We start from the raw sequence: 21,626 nt of genomic DNA, 5'->3' as shown, positions 1-21,626 counted from the left end.
TGCATATACAGGTATATATTGATACATATATGTGTATATGTGTGCATGGGTGCCTGTAAGCCACTTCAGAATCTTTTGGGTGGGGAAATTGTATAATTAGATAAAACAATTTAGGTAAAACGAGTTGCAAAAGAGAGGAAAAAGGAAAAGAGAAAAAAAGAAACAAATATAGGCTGGGTCTTGGGGTCATGACTTGCAGGACACTGAACGCCAAGCTAAGAGTCTGAAGTTTATCCTGAAGACTAGGGATAATGTTGAATATTTTAAAAATTCTGAGCAAACAACGGCATGGAAATAGTGCTCTTTCAGAAAACTTACTCAAAAACAGTGTGCAAAAGAGATGAAAGGAAAGAAATTGAGTGCCAGGTGACCAATTAGGGGCTATTTCAATAAACTAGGAATGAGGCAAGAGGGCTGTGAGTAAATTGACTGACATTGCGTTTTAAAAGAAGGATCATGTGTGACAGGCTTAGGAAAGAAAGTAAATACAACCTTTTTTTTTGCAATAAAGCATGTGACATTCAAGGAAGCGCACTATGTACCATCCACAAACTTATGGAAACGATCAATTCTATTTGGTCTGTTCTGCTTCTATTGCCTTGGATTCTGACCCGCGCAAGCCAAATCATCCCCAAACCTCCTCTAGAAGGTAAGTTTTATTTCTTCCAGAAATTAAGTTGTTGCTGATTACAAACGACAACTAACTCCATAAATGCAAATTACACCTGTTATTAAAAGGCCTCTTGCCTTCCTGAAACATGATACCACGCAAGTCCCCTAACATACAGATGTGTCACGTAATAAATATTGCTTGATGCAGAAACCTGTTGAGAGGAATTTTCTAGGTTCCAAGAAAAACGGAAAAATAAGCTTGAAAACTTTAAATCTAGGAACTGAAGTCAATTTAATTTTTGAACTAATTTTTAATTTATGCTCTTTTGGGGATGGGCTAAGTTGAATTTACCTCTGTAGTATTTTTGCAAATCAAAGCAACAGTATAGAGATTTCAGAAGGGATGTTTATATCACTGAATAGAACAAAATTCTCAGATAAATAGAAACTCAAAAATATAACTGATGAACTAACTGAAATCAAGTTTATATTTTCATCTAAATAGATATCCTACTCATTTCCACCAGGAAACATTTCACAGAAATATGGGATAATAGAGCCGGAAGGGGCCTTAAGACCATCTTGTCTAATTCCCTTGTTTTACAGACGATGGAGCAAATCAGAGAGGCTGAATGACCTGCCCAAGATCACTCAGTCTGTTAGATACAGAATGGACTGGAATCCAGCAGAGTAACTGAGCACTTTTTTTTTCAGAATTGAGATTTTATTGGTGGTTTTGAGGATCGGTACACAGACATTTCAATTTGTACATAATTCTTAAAATCTGAAAAATCACGTAGTTGTGATACTTTTCTAAACAGTTATTCCAGTGACTTTCCAGTTTAAAATTTGAAGGCAAATTTTCCTTAATAGGATATCAAGTACCAATATCTTCCAATACTGTTAAGCTGTTACATCATAAATACCACTAATTCACAATTTAATATCGTATACATTACATACTCACATTTTTAATCTTTTGCAATACATTACCAAAGTTATTAGGAAGACTGCACTACCAAGACCAAAGATGTTATGGAACGCACACAGTTCTGAAAGGGACAGCCAAGGTCAAGGGGTAGTTTTCTTTAGGAAACAATTCTACCAAAAACAACATGGGAATGGAAGTAATTTAAAATGTCCAAGACATAGTAAATGTACAACGTGACTCCAAATTGCCATTTGGTATGCTTTGTATTATAAGATATAATAACTAATCCCCATCTATGGAATGTTAAGCTGACACCCAAGACAATCAAAGCCTCCTTATTCAATATCCCATTATTTTCTGGTCGTACTAAAAAATAAACAACCAGCAAATGATTTCACCTCTTTAAAAAAAACCCTTTACACTTAAAAAATGTGAGGATGTGGGATTCCCTCCTTAAAAATGTTTCTAGAGCCTCTAAAAAAACTTGCATTCACAAAATAGTTGATAAAAATATTCCTCTGGATCATGCAAGAAGGGAGACAGGGGCCACTGATAAGACATAGTAGATGATATTAATCAGACTTGGCTTTTTTTCTCCTGCTTTGTCAGAGGTTAGACTCGCCTGATTTTTAGTTTCTCTATTTTCTCCAGGTAAATCTTCTTTAGTTTCTTGCTTAGCCACTTCGGCCTGTTTTCTCTTTGCTCCCCTTTTTCTCTTTTGTGTGCACTTTTTTGTCTGAAGGTATATCCTTTCCTGCTGTCTTTTTTGGCTTCATTCCCACTTTTTCAGGAGCAGGCTTAGCTGACAACCTTGCTGATCTCCTCTTGGGCTCCACATTCACCACCCGCTCTGTGGAGTGGACCTTCCTCTTGGGCATCATCATGGTTGGGCAGGTGTGCACCAGGTGCCTGTGGGCTACTGCACACACCTTCCCAAAGCGGGATGCTGCCACTCCTCCCACCCTCAAGTACTTTTTTGATTATATAGCTTGGCCTACCTCTAACACAATATTTGTGATGGCTAACGGTATGTGTCAACTTGACTGGGCTGTAGGGTGCCCAGACATTTGGTCAGACATTATTCTGGGTGTATCTGTGAGAGTGTTTTTGGATGAGATCAACATTTGGATAAATTGACTGAATAAAGCAGACTGCTCTCTCCAGTGTGGGTGGGCCACACCCAATCAGTTGAAGCCCTGAAAAGAACAGAAGGGCTGACCCTACCACTAGTAAGAGAGAACTCCTCCTCCCTGACTAGGTGGGGCAACAGTTTCTTCCTGTCTTTGGACTCAAACCAAAACACTGGCTTTCTTGGGTCTCCAGCCTGCCAGCTTTCAGACTGGAACTTACACCATCAGCAATCCTGGGTCTCCTGCCTGCCAACTGCAGATTTTGGGACTTCTCAGTCCCCACAATCACATGAGCTAAATCCTTACAATCAATCAATCAATCTCTCTCTATCTCTCTCCACATACACACACACACACACACACACACACACACACCCTGTTGGTTCTCTTTCTCTGGACAATCCTATCTCAAATGAACTTTGAACTCAAAGGAATAAAGAAAACGGTCTTAACGGATATGATAGACACTGTAGATCAGCTACCGAAAAGCTATCCACAGCTTTCTTCTCCCTTGTCTTCTTCTAGTGAAAAGCTAAAATTCTGTTTCCTTGCCTCTTTTACACCTACAGTAGGATGTGACAGAGCTCTGACCCATAAGATATAAGTGGAAATCCCTAGGAGGATTTCCCTTTGTTCTTTGCATTTTATTACCCCTTCTTTTCTTTCTTTTTTTTTTTTTTTTTTTTTTTGGTCTAGAGCTTGGATGCACTGACTAGGGCTTGTGGGCAGCAGTCATCCTGGCACCATGAAGACAAAAGCATATGCTAGGGCTAGCTAAGGAGGAACACAGGAGGATTCTGGGTCTGTGATGAGACCCATGAGTAGCTGCTCCCATGTTGGACTGCTTCTCTAGAATTCTTGAGAAAAACACATCACACCTACTAAAGCCAGTTTTAGTCAGGTTATCTGTTATTTGTAGCCAAACTCTTTCCTAATATACTATTTTAGCCCAGATTTCAACTGTAACAATAAGCCAAAAGTGAACATGACCCCAGCTTTAATAAAACCATCACTTACTCAAAGAAAAAAAAATTGAGGGTCTGCCATATGATGGCATGTAAGAGGCACTAAATCCAAAAACCTTCCCATTCCCAACCAAGGATGCTGGTGGGAAGTTAGCTTGCTCCCTGCCATTCCAGGTTGTAATCTGAGGAGGAATCCCAGGGGATCCCCTATGATGCCTGGAATGTTTGTGAACTGCAAAACAGGAGCACTAAAGTGGACTGAATCTTGGGGAGCTATTAGCAATGGGTCCAACTTTTCCCGTTCAGTTCACTTCTTTCTAAAAGCTCTTTTTAATGAAAAACTAATCATGATCACTAACTCCTGCATCTTTGGAATGAGCTCAGGGTCCTTTCGCATGCAGTGAAAGCAACTACCTCTCTCCATCGATGTCAGTGTCAGAAGTCACAGGTAGTTGTGGTACAGGGGAGGGAGCAATAGCTTTATCAAAAGCTAATGTGTTTAAGACTTGGTGCTGTCACTTTTCCTTCATCCCCTCCCAGAGGCACATTTCTGAACCTTTCTGAGTTCTGTTTCTTAATTTATGAGTATTAAGTTCAAACGAGATCATGATTACAAAAGAATTCCAACAAACGTAAAACACTCTACAAAAGTTAAGATTTCATTAGATAACCTGATTGTGTGCAAACTAAGAGTAAATAGGTTCAATGTGAGGAAAGTATAAGATTCATATGAGAAAAGTTTATTCTTGATCTTTATGGCATTTATTTTGGATCTTCTTCATTTCTCAGAGAGTAAAAGCTGCTAGATAAGTGGTCACCATCTGATAAAGTAGTGCAGCAGAAAGGCTTACAGAAGAAATTTGAAAGAAATAAAAAACTAGACAAAACTTGAGATGTTCTCTACTGAGCAATAGCTGTTACCAATCATAACATAATTAACCCTCTTGCTGCAGGCTCTAATAGCACTCTGTCCTTCAGTGTCCTTTTTTTTTTTTTTTTTTTTTTTGCGGTACGCAGGCCTCTCACTGCTGTGGTCTCTCCCATTGCGGAGCACAGGCTCCGGACGCGCAGGCTCAGCGGCCATGGCTCACGGGCCCAGCCGCTCCGCGGCATGTGGGATCCTCCCGGACCGGAGCACGAACCCGTGTCCCCTGCATCGGCAGATGGACTCTCACCGCGCCACCAGGGAAGCCCATTCAGTGTCCTTTTAATTACATGCTTTACACCTACATTCCCTCTAGACTCTAAACTCCATGGATCCTTACCTGAGATTAAACCTCTTACTGTCTGCTGGGTGATAAGAGTTCCAGGAAATAAAACATATGCATATTTTATTTACCTTTGTTTCCTGCTATGCACTGAGGGTCATTTACTTCTGGATTAATGAAATAAAAGCAGAGTTCTCTGAAAAACCACGCAGACATTGCCCAGGAGGTGTTCCAAGCTGGTTCCACACAACATACCTTGTCCTGGGTTTGACATCTCAGACAGTCACAGTCAAAGCAGTATTGGTCCCTCAGCTGCTTCCGGCGCTCCTCGCTGGTCATCAGCATATCCAGGTAGCAGATGGTGAGCTGCGGAGGCCAGAGAGGGAGGGGTCACACGGCTGCTGCGATCATTTTCTTTAACCAATGGCTATTACTGTGAATCATTAAAGTAAAACACGTTTTTATCGCACACCAAAAAGTGTAAGTAAGAGAGAGTACAACTTATGGTCTCTCCACCCAAATAATCACATGTAAAATTGTTAATGCATTACCTTCCAGTCTTTGTTATGTGGTGAACACACGCGTATCATATATTTATTTTAAAGAATTGGGCTCATTAACTCTATATGCTTTTGCACCTTATCTTTTATTCACCAAACAGTAAAATATCAAGAGCTGTTATACGTTGGATATTACTAAGTTTTGGTAATAAATTTTGTAACCACTGGCAATCAGAGAAGCCAAATTTATCCTGGCAATCAAATGGGTGGCAGATTATTGTAGCCAGATTGCTCTTAAATCCTAATCAATCCTAAAGCTGCTTCATGGAATTTAGGGTCAACCAGATTTGGAATCTTGGAACTTAGGAGACAGTTCCCTTACTTGTGAGGCTTTTATTTATTTATTTGTACAATATATTTATTTATTTATTTTTGTCTCAAGCCCACGCTAAGCAATAGTCCGTAACAACTGGGTTCCTGCCACTGAGACCACAGCCACGTTTTAATTCCCTAAATCTTTCTTTTGCCTCATGATCTGAAGCCAGGCTGCCTCTGAGGTACAAAGGGCCACCGTATCAGGCAAGTTCCTCTTAAATTCCAAATAACCGATTTCTAAGCACACTTTTTGAAACAGCCTGTTAGGAAGTCTGGGGCAGCATACACATTCATCTTGAATTATCAGGCTCTCAGAGGCCCAGTTTCCTTACATGAGGTGAGACGGTAAAACGCACTGATCTCTGTGTTCCCTTTTGGGTTAACTCTAGGACCCTAATTCTCAATCCAGCCCAATGGCTCTCAGTCATCAGCCCCAGCTATCGGCTCAGATTAATCGGTAGTACTTACCGGGTGATTACAATGGGCCCAGTGTGAAGCCGACAAATCCAGGGCCTGTCACACCAGAAAAATATGCTTGACAGACCTAAGAGTCTATTACAAGGGCCAAAACTCATGAGTGATCATGCCAGGCAGTGAATGGGCAACAGGAGACTAGTTATTTCATTTAACCCCAAAAAGAGACTCCTACGGCTCCCTCAGTGTTCTGTAACTGCCTGGAACCATGACCTGGACTGTGCAATGGCTTTCTAACTGGCCCCCCTGCTGCCGTCAGTCTACATTGCATCTTCTAGGCTGCTTTAAGAGAGATCTTCCTAAAGCTCATATTTGATCATGTCATTTCTCTATGCAAAGAGTTCTGATGGTTTCTCCCTGCCTATAGGATAAGGACACGCAAGGCTTCCCCAGAAGATTTTCTGTCTGCCTTTCTAGACTCCGCCATCTCTCCCTACACCCTACCATCTGTCACCATTATGTACAACGCTACCCGCTGAAACGAGGCACGCCATGCAACGTGTATGGTGTTGGCCTTTACCAGCCAACGCCCTTTCCTCCACTCTCAGCTTATTCAGAATTCCCTCCTCCTTCAGGCTTGGCTCAAATACGCCTCCTCCAATGAAGAATGTCCAGTTCCTCCCATGCCTCTTTCACACCATTGAAGTCTGCAAAAATACACTGTATCAAAGCTGAAGGTCTCAACGGCAAAAACGTTTTTATTCATATTTTTTTTGGAAAAAAAAAAAAGCCGGATTACTAACTAGTAATGACAGCTAAATCATTTTATCAACCAAAGATAAAAACCTTTATTAAAGACTCGCTGACTCACTAGTTTTAATGGAGAATCTGCTCACTAAATGTAGGGCTCATTTAGTGGGAACATCTATATGAAACTTTGCCATTGATCAGTGGATGTTTTAATGGCAAAGAACAAAACTGCATTAAAATATTAATGCTACTGACCGTGGCTTTGCCGTTTTAGTGCAGCTCTTATGGAAAATGCAGTAAATCAATTCCAACATTAGAGTAATATCATGAAAGGTATTTGCTGGATATTGAATTTGTTGCTTACTTGAAAATTTCAAGGCAAAGTGAACCCCTTTTCCCAGAAGCCCATCTTCTCATTATGTACTTTGGAGTGGATAATAAGATCAAGTTAAAATTAGACTTGGTCTTCGTTTCTCGAATTACATTGTCACAGTTATAAATTTTTCTAATACTGGCCCTCAATTGAAAATAGACTTTGAAAAATCCTCCCTGTCTTTAAAGTCAAACCTGAGTGTTATTCATGTCTCTTCTCTTTGTCACACCCTCAGAGCCAGTCAATTTCCAAATTCTGCTAATTCTAGCTTATAGATATATTCTTCAGATCCCCCATCACAAGCCACCACCTGAATCTCCCGTCTTCAGGCTGCCACTGTCACCTCCTGCCTGGATTATGCATCATTCTCCCAATCTTGCCTACACACGGAAAAACTCATCGTGCCGTTCCTCTGCTTAAACTCTTCAGTGATGACCCATTTCCTGTCCCCCTCCCTTCCAACAAATATTTAATGAGGGCCTCCTATATACCAGGCACTGTTACAGATCCTTCAGGTGAACTGAGATCCTCAATAAGGCCCCCGTGGGTTGCTTGGTCTGGTCCCTGCATATTCCCTCATCCGCTGGTCACAACTGAATTTGTCAGTCTATTGATGTGAACAGCTTCCTGTTCCTTGAATTCACCATTCTGTCCCTGGCTCCTGTGTCTTTTTTTTTCGGTATGTGGGCCTCTCGCTGTTGTGGCCTCTCCCGCTGTGGAGCACAGGCTCCGGATGCGCAGGCTCAGCGGCCATGGCTCACGGGCCCAGCCGCTCCATGGCGTGGGATCCTCCTGGACCGGGGCATGAACCCATGTCCCCTGCATCGGCAGGAGGACTCTCAACCACTGCGCCACCAGGGAAGCCCCGCCCCTGTGTCTTTGTCTAGAATGCCTGCCCCTGTCTTAGCCAACTTTAACTCGCTGGATCCTTTAAAAGTCTAGGAGTCACTTCTCTGGAAGCCTTCCTTATCCTCTCCCATCACCCCTGATCCTTACCACCACTCGAGTGTCCCTGCTCTGAACCTCTAGAAAGCCCTGTGCCCATTTACACTATTTTAGTTTTCATATTCTATTATTGTGTTCTGTTCTGTGTCAGTTTCCTCAATTACACCTTGAATTCCTGAAGGCAAGGTAAGGTCTTACTCATCTTTGTATTCCCAACGCCCACCCCAGTACAGGATACCAGTAAGCGTGCAGTGAATTTGTTACATGACTTAGCAAATAGAGATGGCTGGGAGAAGACAAAGACCGTTACGATCCCAAAACATTTTAGATGAAAACCGATACTTGGGGATACTGATATGTGCTCAACTGTGCAGATCACATTTCTCTCAATTGCTGTGGCTCCAGAAAACACCGGCACCCAGTGGCATTATTTGTAACAGCTACAAGCTCCTCTAACCAGGCAAAACCAGGAAGCCTGGACTGTCCAGCTTTCTTCCATGATCCACGTTCCTGAAGACTGTCAGCTGATAACATGTGTTTCGTAGCTTAACAAAACCCAGAAGAGACAGCCATCGGCAACCCAGCGTGTGAGCCACGACTTAAACTATAATACACACATCTCTTGGTAGGAGGTACTGAATGAGAGACAAAACCCCCCACAAACAAACAAACAGAACAAAAAACAGCCCTTACCCCCTGCTAGACACAAAACAGTCCCAGAACTCAACATCACAGTGAAAATCCTTAAACAGCGAAGTGTTATAAGTGGTGCTGGTATGAAGGGAAGTGGTCCAAAAAGTCCAAAGGATGACTTTATGTGGAGAGAAACAAAGGTAAGAAATTTCTGTTATGGTGGAACCCTGTGTCATTTTCCAGGTCTCCTTGTCTGAGGTTTGAAATGTTCTCATCTCAAACTGGCAATGCGCTGGCTTTCGTGTTACTTTCTTTCCGGGGCCCATGGGACACACCTGAGGATTGGTGGTAGCTTCAAAATGGGTCTAAGGTTCTATTCCACCTCTGGTTTTGTGTCCAGCAAACCTCATTCATTCACTCAACAAATACAGACTGAGGAGTTTCTATATTACAGGCGCTATCCAGTCTTCTCTTGTGCAGCCTGCATTCTGGTACTTCCATCCCAAATAGCACATTTTAAAACTGGGGGCGCCCTAATGAGCAATAAAGCCAAAATGCAAAATTGATGCTATAATACAAAACTTCTACATTTCCTTCTTTATCCAATTTCACAAAAGCCAATATCTGCACAGTAAAAAGGAATTGTCCCTCTTAATTAACCTCAGAATGTCCTTTCTCCCTCTCCACTACCTCTACCACAGGGGGCCGGTTTTAAGTGTGCAGGATGTATTTTCAGTACTGCGGTGGCTACAAGCATGAAGTGAGCAGGGACTAGACACGGGAGTTCCTCACTGATGCAACAGTCGTACACAGCGAACAGCTGTCCCATCCGGGATGCCAACAGCGCCCTCAGTGAGAAACACTGCTGGTCTTTACACCATGTATGCTCGATTTAACAGAAAGTCAACCCAACCAAGTGTTACTGAATGCCTCCTGGGCTGTAAGGCCAAGTGCTAGGTGCTAAAGGAGACACAGTAAGACACAACTGCCTGTCTTCATGAAGCTCACAGCTGAGTGGAGAAGTCACCAAAAGAGCTGGAATAAGTGCCAAAGAAATATTAATAACCACTGTAAGAGAGAGCTCAGAAGAAAAGATCTTTTAATTTGAGAAATCAGGAAACGCTTTATAGAAGACATGATGTTTGAGAGGGCCTTGAGAGGTGTATAATGTTAAGACAGGTAGAAATGGTGGGCAGACAGAAGGGGAGCAACTGCGCAGAGAAAACGTCATGCACCAAGACATGTATAATGGTGGGGAAAGAAATTTATCTTCTGAACAAGCTGGTATAAAAAGGACTTATAGGGAGAATCCTCTCTTTGCTGCTCCAGAGATGGAAAGAGAAGGACATGAAATAAGCACCAAAAGACAGTGTTTTTTCAACTAAATGAAAAACAACCCGGGAGAAGAACTGGCAGCCAAGCCTAGGAAAAAAGATATAAAGAGATTTCTTTGTTGTTTCTGAAAAGTCCAACTGTTACCAATAGTTTTTCTGTTTGCTTGTCAAGTTACCTTTTCTTTTTAAATTTAGTAGAACACCACCACCACCATCATTATCAAAAGGCAGCCATCCCTCAGCTCCCAAAATGTTGAAATTGGATAGTGGTCCCCCCTTCTTACCTGCCTTGAAGTCACATAGGACCCAAGGAAAAAAATCTAAATTCTATATACTGTTGACAGGTATCCCAGTGTACCAACTACACTGATCCTAAAAACTGGAAATTCAGTAAGTGCCTGTATAAGAGACAGCTTATTCAGTTGAAAATCAGTTTGGACCGAGTCTTATCAAAGCCAAATCCCTGTCTACATAAAATATGGTACCTCTGAGTTTAGGTTTTATTGGCTGAGTGCTGCATAAGTGCAATAAAAGCTTATGATGGTCTGTTTTCCTTGCAATAAATATCCACTTTAGCAAATTGGAAGGTAGAAGGAAACTAGGTTCTAAAAAGCGTAAATATCTATAACCCAGAATTCTGGGTAGTAACTGTGTAAACCCTGTCAGGATCAGGTTCAGCAGTCCTGGAGCAGCCCACCTGCAGCTGTCTTGTGAGACCTCGGACTTCTGAGAAGGCTCCTCTCATCAAAAGAGGCTGGCTGGGCAGCCTGTAAAACTGGAAGGGTCAAGGCCAGTTCATTGCTGGAGGTCACACTTCCTGTCCCCTATTCCCTTCACATCTTTGCCTCGACAGTTACCCAGAGATGCTGACGCTGATAGGTTTGTAAAGGTCCAACGACAACCTGAAAGAGTAAAACTCGTTTGCTTTCTTAACACGAAGGTAAAAACGAGTCACCTCTGAAATGCAATTAGGGACCTTGGGAATCAGTAAGCCCTTGGGATCTCATTCACAAGCTGGGCTGCCCTCCCTGCCTATGGAAAGATGACCACTTGCAGAGATGCGAGGGGCCGCTGAACTGTCATACGCACAAAACACACACTCTGTCACACACACACCTCTCCCCCACATACATACAACAGGAACTGTCATCATCCAGAAAAATGGTGATTAAAAAAAAAACGTTAGCTCATCTATAATCTGGGAGAGGTGATGGATAAATGAGTCGCTGGGTAGAGGTGTTATACATCTTCTCCTTGGCAGAAGGACAATGAAAAGCTGCCCCTCAGGCACAACTGGCTTTAGGGCAGGGCCTTGCTGAGAGGGTCTTTGATGGAAAAGGAGGCCAGCCAGTGGGAAACACGGGTTCCTTACCTCCTCTCCGGCCTCAATGTCTCGGACTGCACGCAGCAAGAGGTGGGGTCCGTTGAACACAATTGAACAGTTGGGGTCACAGCTGTGATTGAGCAAAGACATACTGCAGGAAAGAAAAAAAAGGAGAGACCATCGTGGCCCAGTAGATGGAGTCAAATATCTAAACATAATGACTATTGTGGGCAAAAAACACTTTAGCTTAGGGGCAGGGGGACAGGTAAGGTTGACAGTGTACCAGGGATTGAGTGCTCTGGGGCCTCTAGCCCACTTCCTGTGAAGTGAAACGCTCCCCAAGATGGAGCTCATTAGGGAAGTTTGTTAATAAAAACATTCTGAGTCCTTCTGGGGGATGGGTGAGGGGAGGTAGTTGTCTCATTATACCAGCCAGTAAGGCAACCCAACATGAAGATGGGGAAAAAAACTGACCTGCAAAGGAATAATTTCTGGGATAATGGGATACGGCAGTTAAAGCCAAGACACCACTGAGCTTCCCACACAGGACCGCATTTGTCAAGCTCCTCTGGAGGAACTGCCACCTTCACGAGAACATGCACAACTACACTAAAGAATAATTAGGAGTACTTCCTCTGCAACAGAACGCTAGGTTTATCTCGCTAACGAGACCCTCATGCATTCTGGGCCGTGGCCAAGTCATTTTATTACCTTGGAGGCACATTTTTTTTTTCCATCTGGGGAGGGAATGGATTTAAGCTGCCACCACATTTACAGTTAGAAATAACTGTAAGTAAGCATCACTATGTAGAAACCGCTTTCTTAGCACTTGAGCATGTTTATCAGATTTAACCATCACCATAACATTCTGAGGGTTATTTACTGATGAGGAAACTGACACATGGAAGTTAAATGACTTCCCCAAGGACACATAACTAGTAAATGGTGACTGAATTTGAACCGGGTGGTCTGAACTCAGAGCCCATGCTCTGAACTAGTCTATGTTACTGCTTTTTGAGGACCCATAGCATAGACATGTAGTGGATAACATGTGAGAAATAAGAAGCTGAATTCTCAGATTCACAGTTAATTATAAGAAAGACCCTATTTGTATTAGGACCCTAATAGCATGAAAACAAAATCAAACTAGGAGTGACCCCGGAGTGCTTGTGGAAGGATAGTCTAGTAGCTCAGTGATTCAGATCACCTCAGAGATAGCTGGAGAGAACGCTTCAGAAGGCCAGAGCCTGAAAGTGTTCTCGCCTCCTGGAGCAACGGGGCTCAGAGTATGCTAAGCGGAAAGACCAAATGAACCCGACTGGTGCAGTACAGCAGGTCTGGTGAAACGATCATGTGCATCGGCCCAGAAGGGTCGGGGAATAACAAAATCTCAGCCTGATGGTTTATTAGCACCCACAATCCCCAACTTTTTACCCCAAAGTTCCTGAGAACAAGAATTTAGGTCTGTGGTATACCTCTTTGTTAATACCATAGCATATAATGTGGGGATATAAAACGTTCTGTTTTTTTTTTTTAACTTCACATTTTCTTGTCACTTATCATTAAGTTTCAAGCGTGGCTCTTGAAGCAGCTGCTTGTAACAGCCTTTCTAACTACTTTTAAAAGGTTGGAGAGGTGGGTGGGAATTAAAGTTGCTTCTTCCAGGAAATGAAATGCCATTCACCATACCTAGGATACAGGCCAACACCAACTTCCTGCATCTCTGCATTACAGATGGTGAAAGAGTTGCAGATCACCTGTAAAAACAAGGGGGAGACAGGATTACCAGTCACCTAAGAAACTTCACAGGCAAGAGAACAAAAATTTTCAAAATAAAATGTAGGATCCTTGGGACTTCCCTGGTGGCGCAGTGGTTGAGAATCCACCTGCCAGTGCAGGTGACACGGGTTGGAGCCCTGGTCCAGGAAGATCCCACATGCCGTGGAGCAACTAAGCCCGTGAGCCACAACTACTGAGCCTGCGCTCCAGAGCCTACGAGCCACAACTACTGAAGCCCATGTGCCCTAGAGCCCATGCTCCGCAACAAGAGAAGCCACCGCAATGAGAAGCCCGTGCACCACAACGAAGAGTAGCCCCCGTTCACCGCAACTAGAGGAAGCCTGCGTGCAGCAATGAAGACCCAACGTGGCCATAAATAAGTAAATAATAGGGATGGAGCAGGCAAGAGAAAGAGAAATTTTAAAGAATATGTGCCATGTGTTAGATTTACTTCTCTTCATGATTTTATTTATTTATTTATTCTTATAAATTTATTTTTGCCTGTGTTGGGTCTTCATTGCTGCATGCAGGCTTTCTCTAGTTGCAGCGAGCGGGGGCTACTCTTCATTGCGGTGCACCGGCTTCTCTTGTGGTGGCTTCTCTTGTTGTGGAGTGCGGCTTCAGTAGTTGTGGTTCGTGGGCTCTAGAGCACAGGCTCAGTAGTTGTGGCACACGGGCTTAGTTGCTCTGCAGCATGTGGGATCTTCCCGGACCAGGGCTCGGACCCGTGTCCCCTGCATTGGCAGGCGGTTTCTTAACCACTGCACCAGCAGGGAAGTCCCTGCAGTGTGTTATTTGAAATGTGCTTGCACCCAGTCACTCCAAACCTTCTCTCTTACCTTGTCACTTAGAAACAGAACATGAAAATTATAAAATCTAATCTGACTGGTTTTTAAAAAGTAAATGATAGTAATGGTAAACATCAGGTCATGAAACCATGATACTATCTAAGGCCAAACCAAAAACATTCATTTAAAAATCTATGTGTTGGGCTTCCCTGGTGGCGCAGTGGCTGGGAGTCCGCCTGCCGATGCAGGGGACACAGGTTCGTGTCCCAGTCCGGGAAGATCCCACATGCTGCGGAGCGGCTGGGCCCGTGAGCCATGGCCACTGAGCCTGCGTGTCTGGAGCCTGTGCTCCGCAACGGGAGAGGCCACAACAGTGAGAGGCCCTCGTACCACAACAACAACAAAAAATCTATGTGTTGATAAATAATGCTTTTTTTGGGGGGGGGGGTGTACAAAACTAATTTAAAGCAAATTAAACTATGTATATCACTTGTTAAATGGACAAATTAAAATTTTGTCCTTATATGAATATTATTGATTTTGCAAATGTATTTTACTGTACAAGCTAGGTAATAAATAAAACAATCTTACTTAGCTAAACTACTTTATCACATCCCATATCACAATATACTTGGACATGTGTCCTTCTACACCCTGGTACATTCAAGTACTGTTCCCACAACTTTAAAAGTGTCTGTCACATTTCAAGCTGTGGTCACAAATAGTGTACACTCGACATACAGAATACTCAGCATTGACTTGCCAAGGCTAAAATCAACATCAAGGCCAATGTCATAACTGAGGGAACAGCAATCATAAAATTGTGCTTCCTATTTTACATGTTTTCCAAGGTCAAACTACCAAATGTTAGCAAATGAGGATTCACAGAATGAAGCCCCTTTAGATAAAATGTTTGCTTTCTAAAATCCACCCATATTTTCATTTTTCTAAGGGCTTTACTCACAGCAGAACTTATTATATCTTCAGCAGTTGTCCTTGATAATCGAAAGCAAAACAGGAATGATATTCACAAATTTGCCCATTGTTCCTTCCCTGAGGATATTACCTAGCATTTCACCTCCTTATAAGTCATCTGATGAAAAAAGCACTTACTATAGATGTCTGTCAAGTATGTATAAAAATATAAAGCCCTGGAACATGATTTCCATTGTTTAACTTCCCTCCCACATCCTGAGGCTCAGAACTACTATGATATTCTTAAATTATAAAATTTAACTTATTATAGAATATTGTTGTAGGTTTCCATAGCTCTGACATAAGAGTCTTTTCTGTTAAAAATTTCATTTAGTCATGCTCTTATCCAAAAAGTTTATAATCACAATGAATTCAACTTTTTTCCACAGAGCACACTTAAAGATTCTTTTGTTCAACTCGAATTTCTAAAAATGTTCTCTTACCTGATAATCTAGTTTCACCATTCTCTTTCCATGTAATTGGAGCAAAAATCTACCCGTGGGCAGTGCCAGTATTCCTCACTGTAATTTTTCTGAGTTTCAGTACTAAATTCCTAAATGAAATATGCTAGGTGGTGAGTATCACCTGACTGAGGCTGAATTGAATACAGCAGTGTGTGCCTCAAATCAAGTTAATTGATTTTCCATCAAGTTCACGGACAAAAGAAAACTGCAGAAAAATATTCCACGTGAAAGATAATACTGAACACTAACCCACTGCTTAATGTAATCCCCAAACGAAAGATAAATTCAAGTGTGAGCTGAGGTTATGCTCACTATGTAGAAATTAAGGTGAATATTCTTTCCAGGAGAAAATTTGGCAGGCGAGGGTTTGTCATACTGATCATACTTGACATCTCAGGGACTGAAACCCCAGAAGCATATATTTCACATTAGAGCACGTGAAGTGTGCATGACTCATCTGCAAGCTGCACGGGCCTGCACCAGGGTGTTTTGGGGACTAGTGCCTGGAGCTGCTTCTGGCAAGCAGTGGCCACAGATGAGGGAGCATCTCAGTGGGTCAATCCTTCTGTGGCTTCCCAAGCCTACCCAATCTCTGGACACTGCCCAATGACCCACGTGAGCGGAAGCCAGGAAAGAAAGGACACCAGACTAGAGAGTCACAACTCTGGTTACGTAGTCCAGAGGATGCAAGAAATTAGACTCTGAGGTTAGACAGTCTCTCTTGTGATCTCTCAAGGTGTGCTCCTTTATTTTCAGAAATATAGAAGCAAGTAAAAGAGAAAATAAACCATGGCTTCATTCCCACCCGCACCCCAACCCTTTCTCTAAGAGGTAATCAGTCCTTCCCCGCTTCCACCAGCCACTCTTACAAACAGACAGATACACAACAGATGGGTGAGACTTCAATGCAAGGACACGATGTGATTATTTGTCCTTTCTTCTGGTACCATATTAAATTAAACAGCATAATGAATACACAAATGGTACTCTTCCCAGCCTCTCTCCTGACCAGGCGCCTGAGGTGGTGATGATAAAACACCGGCATGCACCCTGCACCACTCCAGTAGTGCCCTACAGAGATTCGTAAGGGAAGGCCCCTTGTCCCATTCAGAGTTCATCAGAATGTGAAGAGGAGGGGATTTGAAAGGCAGATTAAATACACCTTTTCTTCTATAACGTGTATTGCTGAAAGTAAAGTCTGATAGACTCTTCTTGGCTACTTAGTAGGAAAGCAATATAGAAGCATGAGCTTTAAAAAGATAGACAAGCCCTGGGCGAGGGAGAGAAGCTGACTGCTGGGCTTGGATCTGGTCCTGATCAAATCTTCCAGTCTCTTTGCAGCCTCTTCTGAAAAGTCTTCTCTCCTGGGAGGTCTCCGGTCTCACCCGGCTGGGGAGGGAGACCCCTTGGCCTTTGTTTCTGCATGCTGTCCACATACTCACTCCCACACTCGGCACAGGATATTACAGCTATTTCTGTATACTTGACTTCCAAGAGAGTAGAACTTCTACATTATTCTTTTTTTTCCTCCTGGCTCAGACATGTCTGACACACTGTGTTCAAAAACTGTTTGTTTAATATTAGTGACTTTGTTAGCCTTTGTGACTTCTATATAGAATTGTTAATAAACCAAGGCAGAACTTCCCAGGTGGTGCAGTGGTTAAGAATCTGCCTGCCATTGCAGGGGACACGGGTTTGAGCCCTGGTCCGGGAAGATCCCACACGCCGCGGAGCAACTAAGCCCGTGCACCACAACTACTGAGCCTGTGCTCTAGAGCCCGCGAGCCACAACTACTGAAGCCCACGTGCCTAAAGCCCGTGCTCGGCAACAAGAGAAGCCACCAAAATGAGAAGCCCACGCACCGCAACAAAGACCCAAGGCAGCCAAAAATAAATAAATTTATTTTAAAAATGTAAAATATAAAATTATAAAAAAAGTATAAATAAACCAAGGCAATCATCACCATACAGCCAAAAAAAAAGTTCTCTTAACATCCTCCTCTCCTCACTTTTCTCTCTCTCCCCATCTCCATTCCTTCCTACAACAAAGTCATAGTTGTAGGAGGTCACAGTGACTTACACAGACTAGGTTCTGGAACTATAAGAAGATACAAGGTCAGAACACTGCCCTCAAGGACTCTGAGACCAGCAGGGGAGACAGTTGTATTAGTCAGTTAACAACATTCGAACTGTACTAGTGCCCAGCAGAGGGGTCACTAGCTCAGCTGGGGCAGGTCAGTGAAGGCTCACTGACAAGCAGATGCCAGAGGAGGTACCTGGAATCTGGAGTCACGAGTGTAACTCAAACTTCTTATTCCTTATGGGACACAGTGGGAGAATATCAACTTAATTATAAACCCTAAAAATCTGGTTCCTTAGATTGAGGAAAACTGGCATAAACCTCATACCTACACAGACCCCTTTGACTTTCAAAAGTTAAAGGTGGTGACATCTGATAATAGTAGCTATTACAAAGTAAACACCAATAAGTAAAAGGAATAGGGGTCTAGGGTTTTGACACAGATTGTAGAAAACACCCACCACATTTCTTTCTTGGTTTAAAAAGACTCACAAACCTCTAAAATGTGTCTTCTCCTCACTCCATGTTGTGGAGAGGAGAAAAAAAGGCACAGTAGTATTAAAGATATTAAAAGTATTAAAAATATTAAAAAGGCACAGTAGTATTAAAGATATTAAAAGTATTAAAAATATTAAAGTAGTACCTAAAATACCATGATTTAATTGTTTTCTCTGAAGAGCCAGGAAGGATATACTTCAATTAAAAAAAAAGAAGGAAAGAAAGCAAAGAAAAAGAACCAGAAAGGAGATGTAGGAAGGGCTGAACGCAGGCCAGGGGGACTCAGGAGGAGGGCGGCCTGGGTAGGGATGACCTCAACGCTTTCCTCCACCACTTGCGGAGGCTGTGTGAAAATCATACGACTGAACTCACAGTTTTCCAGCACAGAAAAGCCTTTACTAAAGCCAAGTGTGTAGCCTGAGGGACATCTGACATTTCTGTGGTGCCCTTTGAAGGCCTTCTCATCTCATCTTGTCTACTTCTCCAGCCTCTCACCAACAAGCTATTAGTACTTCAGCTTCATTTTAAGGACGAGGAAAAGCAAGCTAAGAGAAATACACGTGCTGTTCTCTGGTACACGTTCACCAGCTCTCACAAAGCAGCAGAATGTAGTTTGTCTTAGCAGAAAACTCAGGCCCGAAGGAATTATATACAGGACAGATTGGGAGAAGGGGGTGAGCGAAAGGCGAGGTCTGGAACAGTGCTGTAGCCGGGGCCTTCAGAATTAGAGATTTATTCACTCATTTATTAAGGGCCTATTATGCACCAAGGCACCGCCAGCAAGGAGCAAAAACTACCCCTTTCACCACTTTGCCTGGTGACCCAAGTGAAATAAGAATGTAAAAAATGTCACATTTCTCTCCAGTTCTGACAAAGTTTGGCCTCCCTCGGCCAAAGATTATTTTCCTGACTATTGGCCATATCTCTTTGCAAGTCACTCTGTCGAAATACAAGTTGCAATGACGCAGGGCAGCACTCTAATCTGTCAGCTCAATTTAGAAACACATGAGACGGCTGGTCTTCCACGGCCCTGGGTGGCGCACTGGCCCCCCCACCCTCTGATCATTCACACGAAGGATTGCTGGGGATTACTGAAGACCAGCTGGGAGACGTAAATTAAAATGGGTGGCCTTTGAAGTTTCCACTCTTCCATTGTTTGACTGCAGCCAGCCGCCCTTACCAAATTAGCGCCACAAAGAAAGGGATGCTCGCTCCCCAATACAGGCTGGAAAGATCAATCAGCTACAAAAGAGGAAGCAGCTAAGGAAGAAGGAGAAAAGGAGGCCTTGATACCTTGTCACGTGACTGTCACGGTATTTGTAGGCATTCACACAGGGAAGGATCTGAGACAGAGTACGGAAAAAACTCTTCCTTCCCACATGGCCCTCCTGCCATCTTCCTCCCAAATAAGCATGATTGTGGTCTCTTGTTTCACAGATGCCTTCTGCCTTCGCACCTGATCACATTTAAAAACTTAGGGAATCTGTATTTTTTATGTGGGGTGAAATGTGCTAACTTACGTGTCTGCATTTCTACGCTATTGGCCCATTAGTTTAGATTAGGAAAAGCCAAAAATAAAAGACCAGAATTTACCAGAAAGCTATAATCCTGAGGAATTGTGCAGATTAAGTGAGATAATACATGCAGGCCTCCGAATGGCTCCTGGCACACGGGAAGCTTGGTAAATAGTAGCAAAATCATTATTATTACCCAGTTCATCAACTATAAGACAGACTCAGTAATTAGTAAGATGCACCATTATATTATGCACCACTAAGAAAAATCACTAACAAACTATATTATGCTATTAGTCGTAAAACAGATTCCAATTTCAGAGAGGTAAAACTGTGAAAAATATGAACCTTGGGATTAATGAAATACAACATCACTATGTACAGCTCCAGGTTCCTGGAAGAATGTAAATAGAGGTCTATACAGCGGGTACTGGGGGACATACAGGACGTCTGTGTCAGCACAGCCACATCAGGCCCTGAGTTTCTGACCTCCCAGAAACCCTCCCACTAACAGACTGGGCTGCTCTGGGTTGGGAGACTCTTAGCATCACCCGAAGGCATTCACCACTGTCAGTTCATTGTTCCCTATCCTCTGAATCAGTCATCATAAAACAGACTACCATAAGTCACTCAAAACCCGAAGTACAACCCCGGTATAAAGTTACATCGCTTGCGCCAAGTCAATGGTCTTGCCAAATCTGGCTACACTCTGGAGGTGACCTAATGCACATATGTTCCCAGTATCTTCTTTCAGTACTCAGTTAAGCAGTGCAATTTTCCCTGGAATGGAATTTAAATTAGTTACTTTAAAACCCAAGTTCACATTTTCCTCCACCTACCACATAGCTCTCTCTAAATAACCAAGTGAAAGCGTTTATGAGGATACATTGGGTAGAGACACTGCAGACGGATTTCAAAGTCACTCATCATTATCCTGACAAGTCATACAGATAGGTATTGTATGCTCCGGAATCTTAGCCGGTTATTTTTCAAGGAGAGTACTGGCCTTCAAGACAACACGTAAGGAACTGAAGAAAGACATACAAAGACGTATACAGAAACTACACAGGACCTGAAGAAAACCAGGGCACGTTGCTTCTGCAACACCCTTGTTACCTAAATGCCAAGGAGTGGGTAATCTTCTATAGCACCAGCCAGAGTCTTTGGTGGCCAAGAGCCCACTGCATTCCTTGGTTATACAAATATCTGAGAGTAAATTGTCCACTCAATGTTCATTTTATCACAATTTTCATATACTCTTCAGATATCTTTTTAAGAATACCTTTAGATGACCATAGACAAAACCTAACTATTAAAAATCAGAATATGCTGCCTGTGGTCTGGCCATTAAAACTCCTCACTTCCTTTGCATCGTCCTTTATAATGATCACTCTCAGAGTTGCCTCCACAAAGAAGAAACATCCGAGCTTCCTAATTTGTGAGATTCAACAGTCCACCTTCATGATCACAAAAGAGTCAAGTTTTCCTTTTCTTAAGTTATACAGATTTAATTAGATGTTTTTAAATAAAAAATAAAATTCCAAATGATTCTTTCTTTCCCTCCAGTCTATTTTGCATATTCTCTCTCCTCATTTTCCAGCAACATCTAAATGCAAAACAGAACATATTCACTAAAGGAAACAGAGTTGATAATTAAAGCAAATATAAATGAATTTGCATATGTGAGGCTTCCAACTTTGAATTCAGAGAGAGTGAATAGCATAACAGTCCAAATGAGAATTAATCTGAAGTTTGCAGAAAAAATTTAGTTAAATCAATGGCAGGAAAAGAAATTTGGTTTCAAAGAAAATAACACACAAACATCCCTAAGAGAAGATTATTACTGTAAAGCATATCTGAAAGGAAAAAAATAAACCAAAGCATTATCAGTAAAAGAGAAGTCCAAAAAAACTGAAATGCAAGGATCATTTTAGGAAATGGAGCAAAAATGAAATAGAAAAGAAAAAGGCATGAAAAGAAGATTAAGGAAACAGTAAGTTGACAATAAACAAGTTTCAAAGACTCACAGTAAAG

The 21,626-nt window shown here is 42.4% G+C and overlaps 1 protein-coding gene and 1 pseudogene across 2 annotated transcripts in view; both read right to left on the bottom strand.

Moving 5' to 3' along the window:
* SMYD3 (SET and MYND domain containing 3) overlaps positions 1–21,626 on the bottom strand; it is a 713,667-nt gene that overhangs the window by 143,182 nt on the left and 548,859 nt on the right. For both annotated transcript variants that reach the window (XM_030868516.2, XM_060305607.1), the window contains 3 exons: positions 13,184–13,251; positions 11,543–11,645; positions 5,102–5,212 (listed from right to left, as the gene is read on the bottom strand). In XM_030868516.2, the coding sequence (XP_030724376.1) occupies positions 5,102–5,212; positions 11,543–11,645; positions 13,184–13,251 (282 nt within the window). The remainder of the gene's footprint in view (positions 1–5,101; positions 5,213–11,542; positions 11,646–13,183; positions 13,252–21,626) is intronic.
* Positions 2,034–2,421, bottom strand: LOC132593504 (non-histone chromosomal protein HMG-14 pseudogene; annotated as a pseudogene).

This window comes from Globicephala melas, chromosome 1 (assembly GCF_963455315.2).
Source record: "Globicephala melas chromosome 1, mGloMel1.2, whole genome shotgun sequence".
Taxonomy (NCBI): Eukaryota; Metazoa; Chordata; class Mammalia; order Artiodactyla; family Delphinidae; genus Globicephala; species Globicephala melas.
Note: the sequence above shows the minus strand (reverse complement) of the source record. Positions and strands in the feature narration are given on the sequence as shown.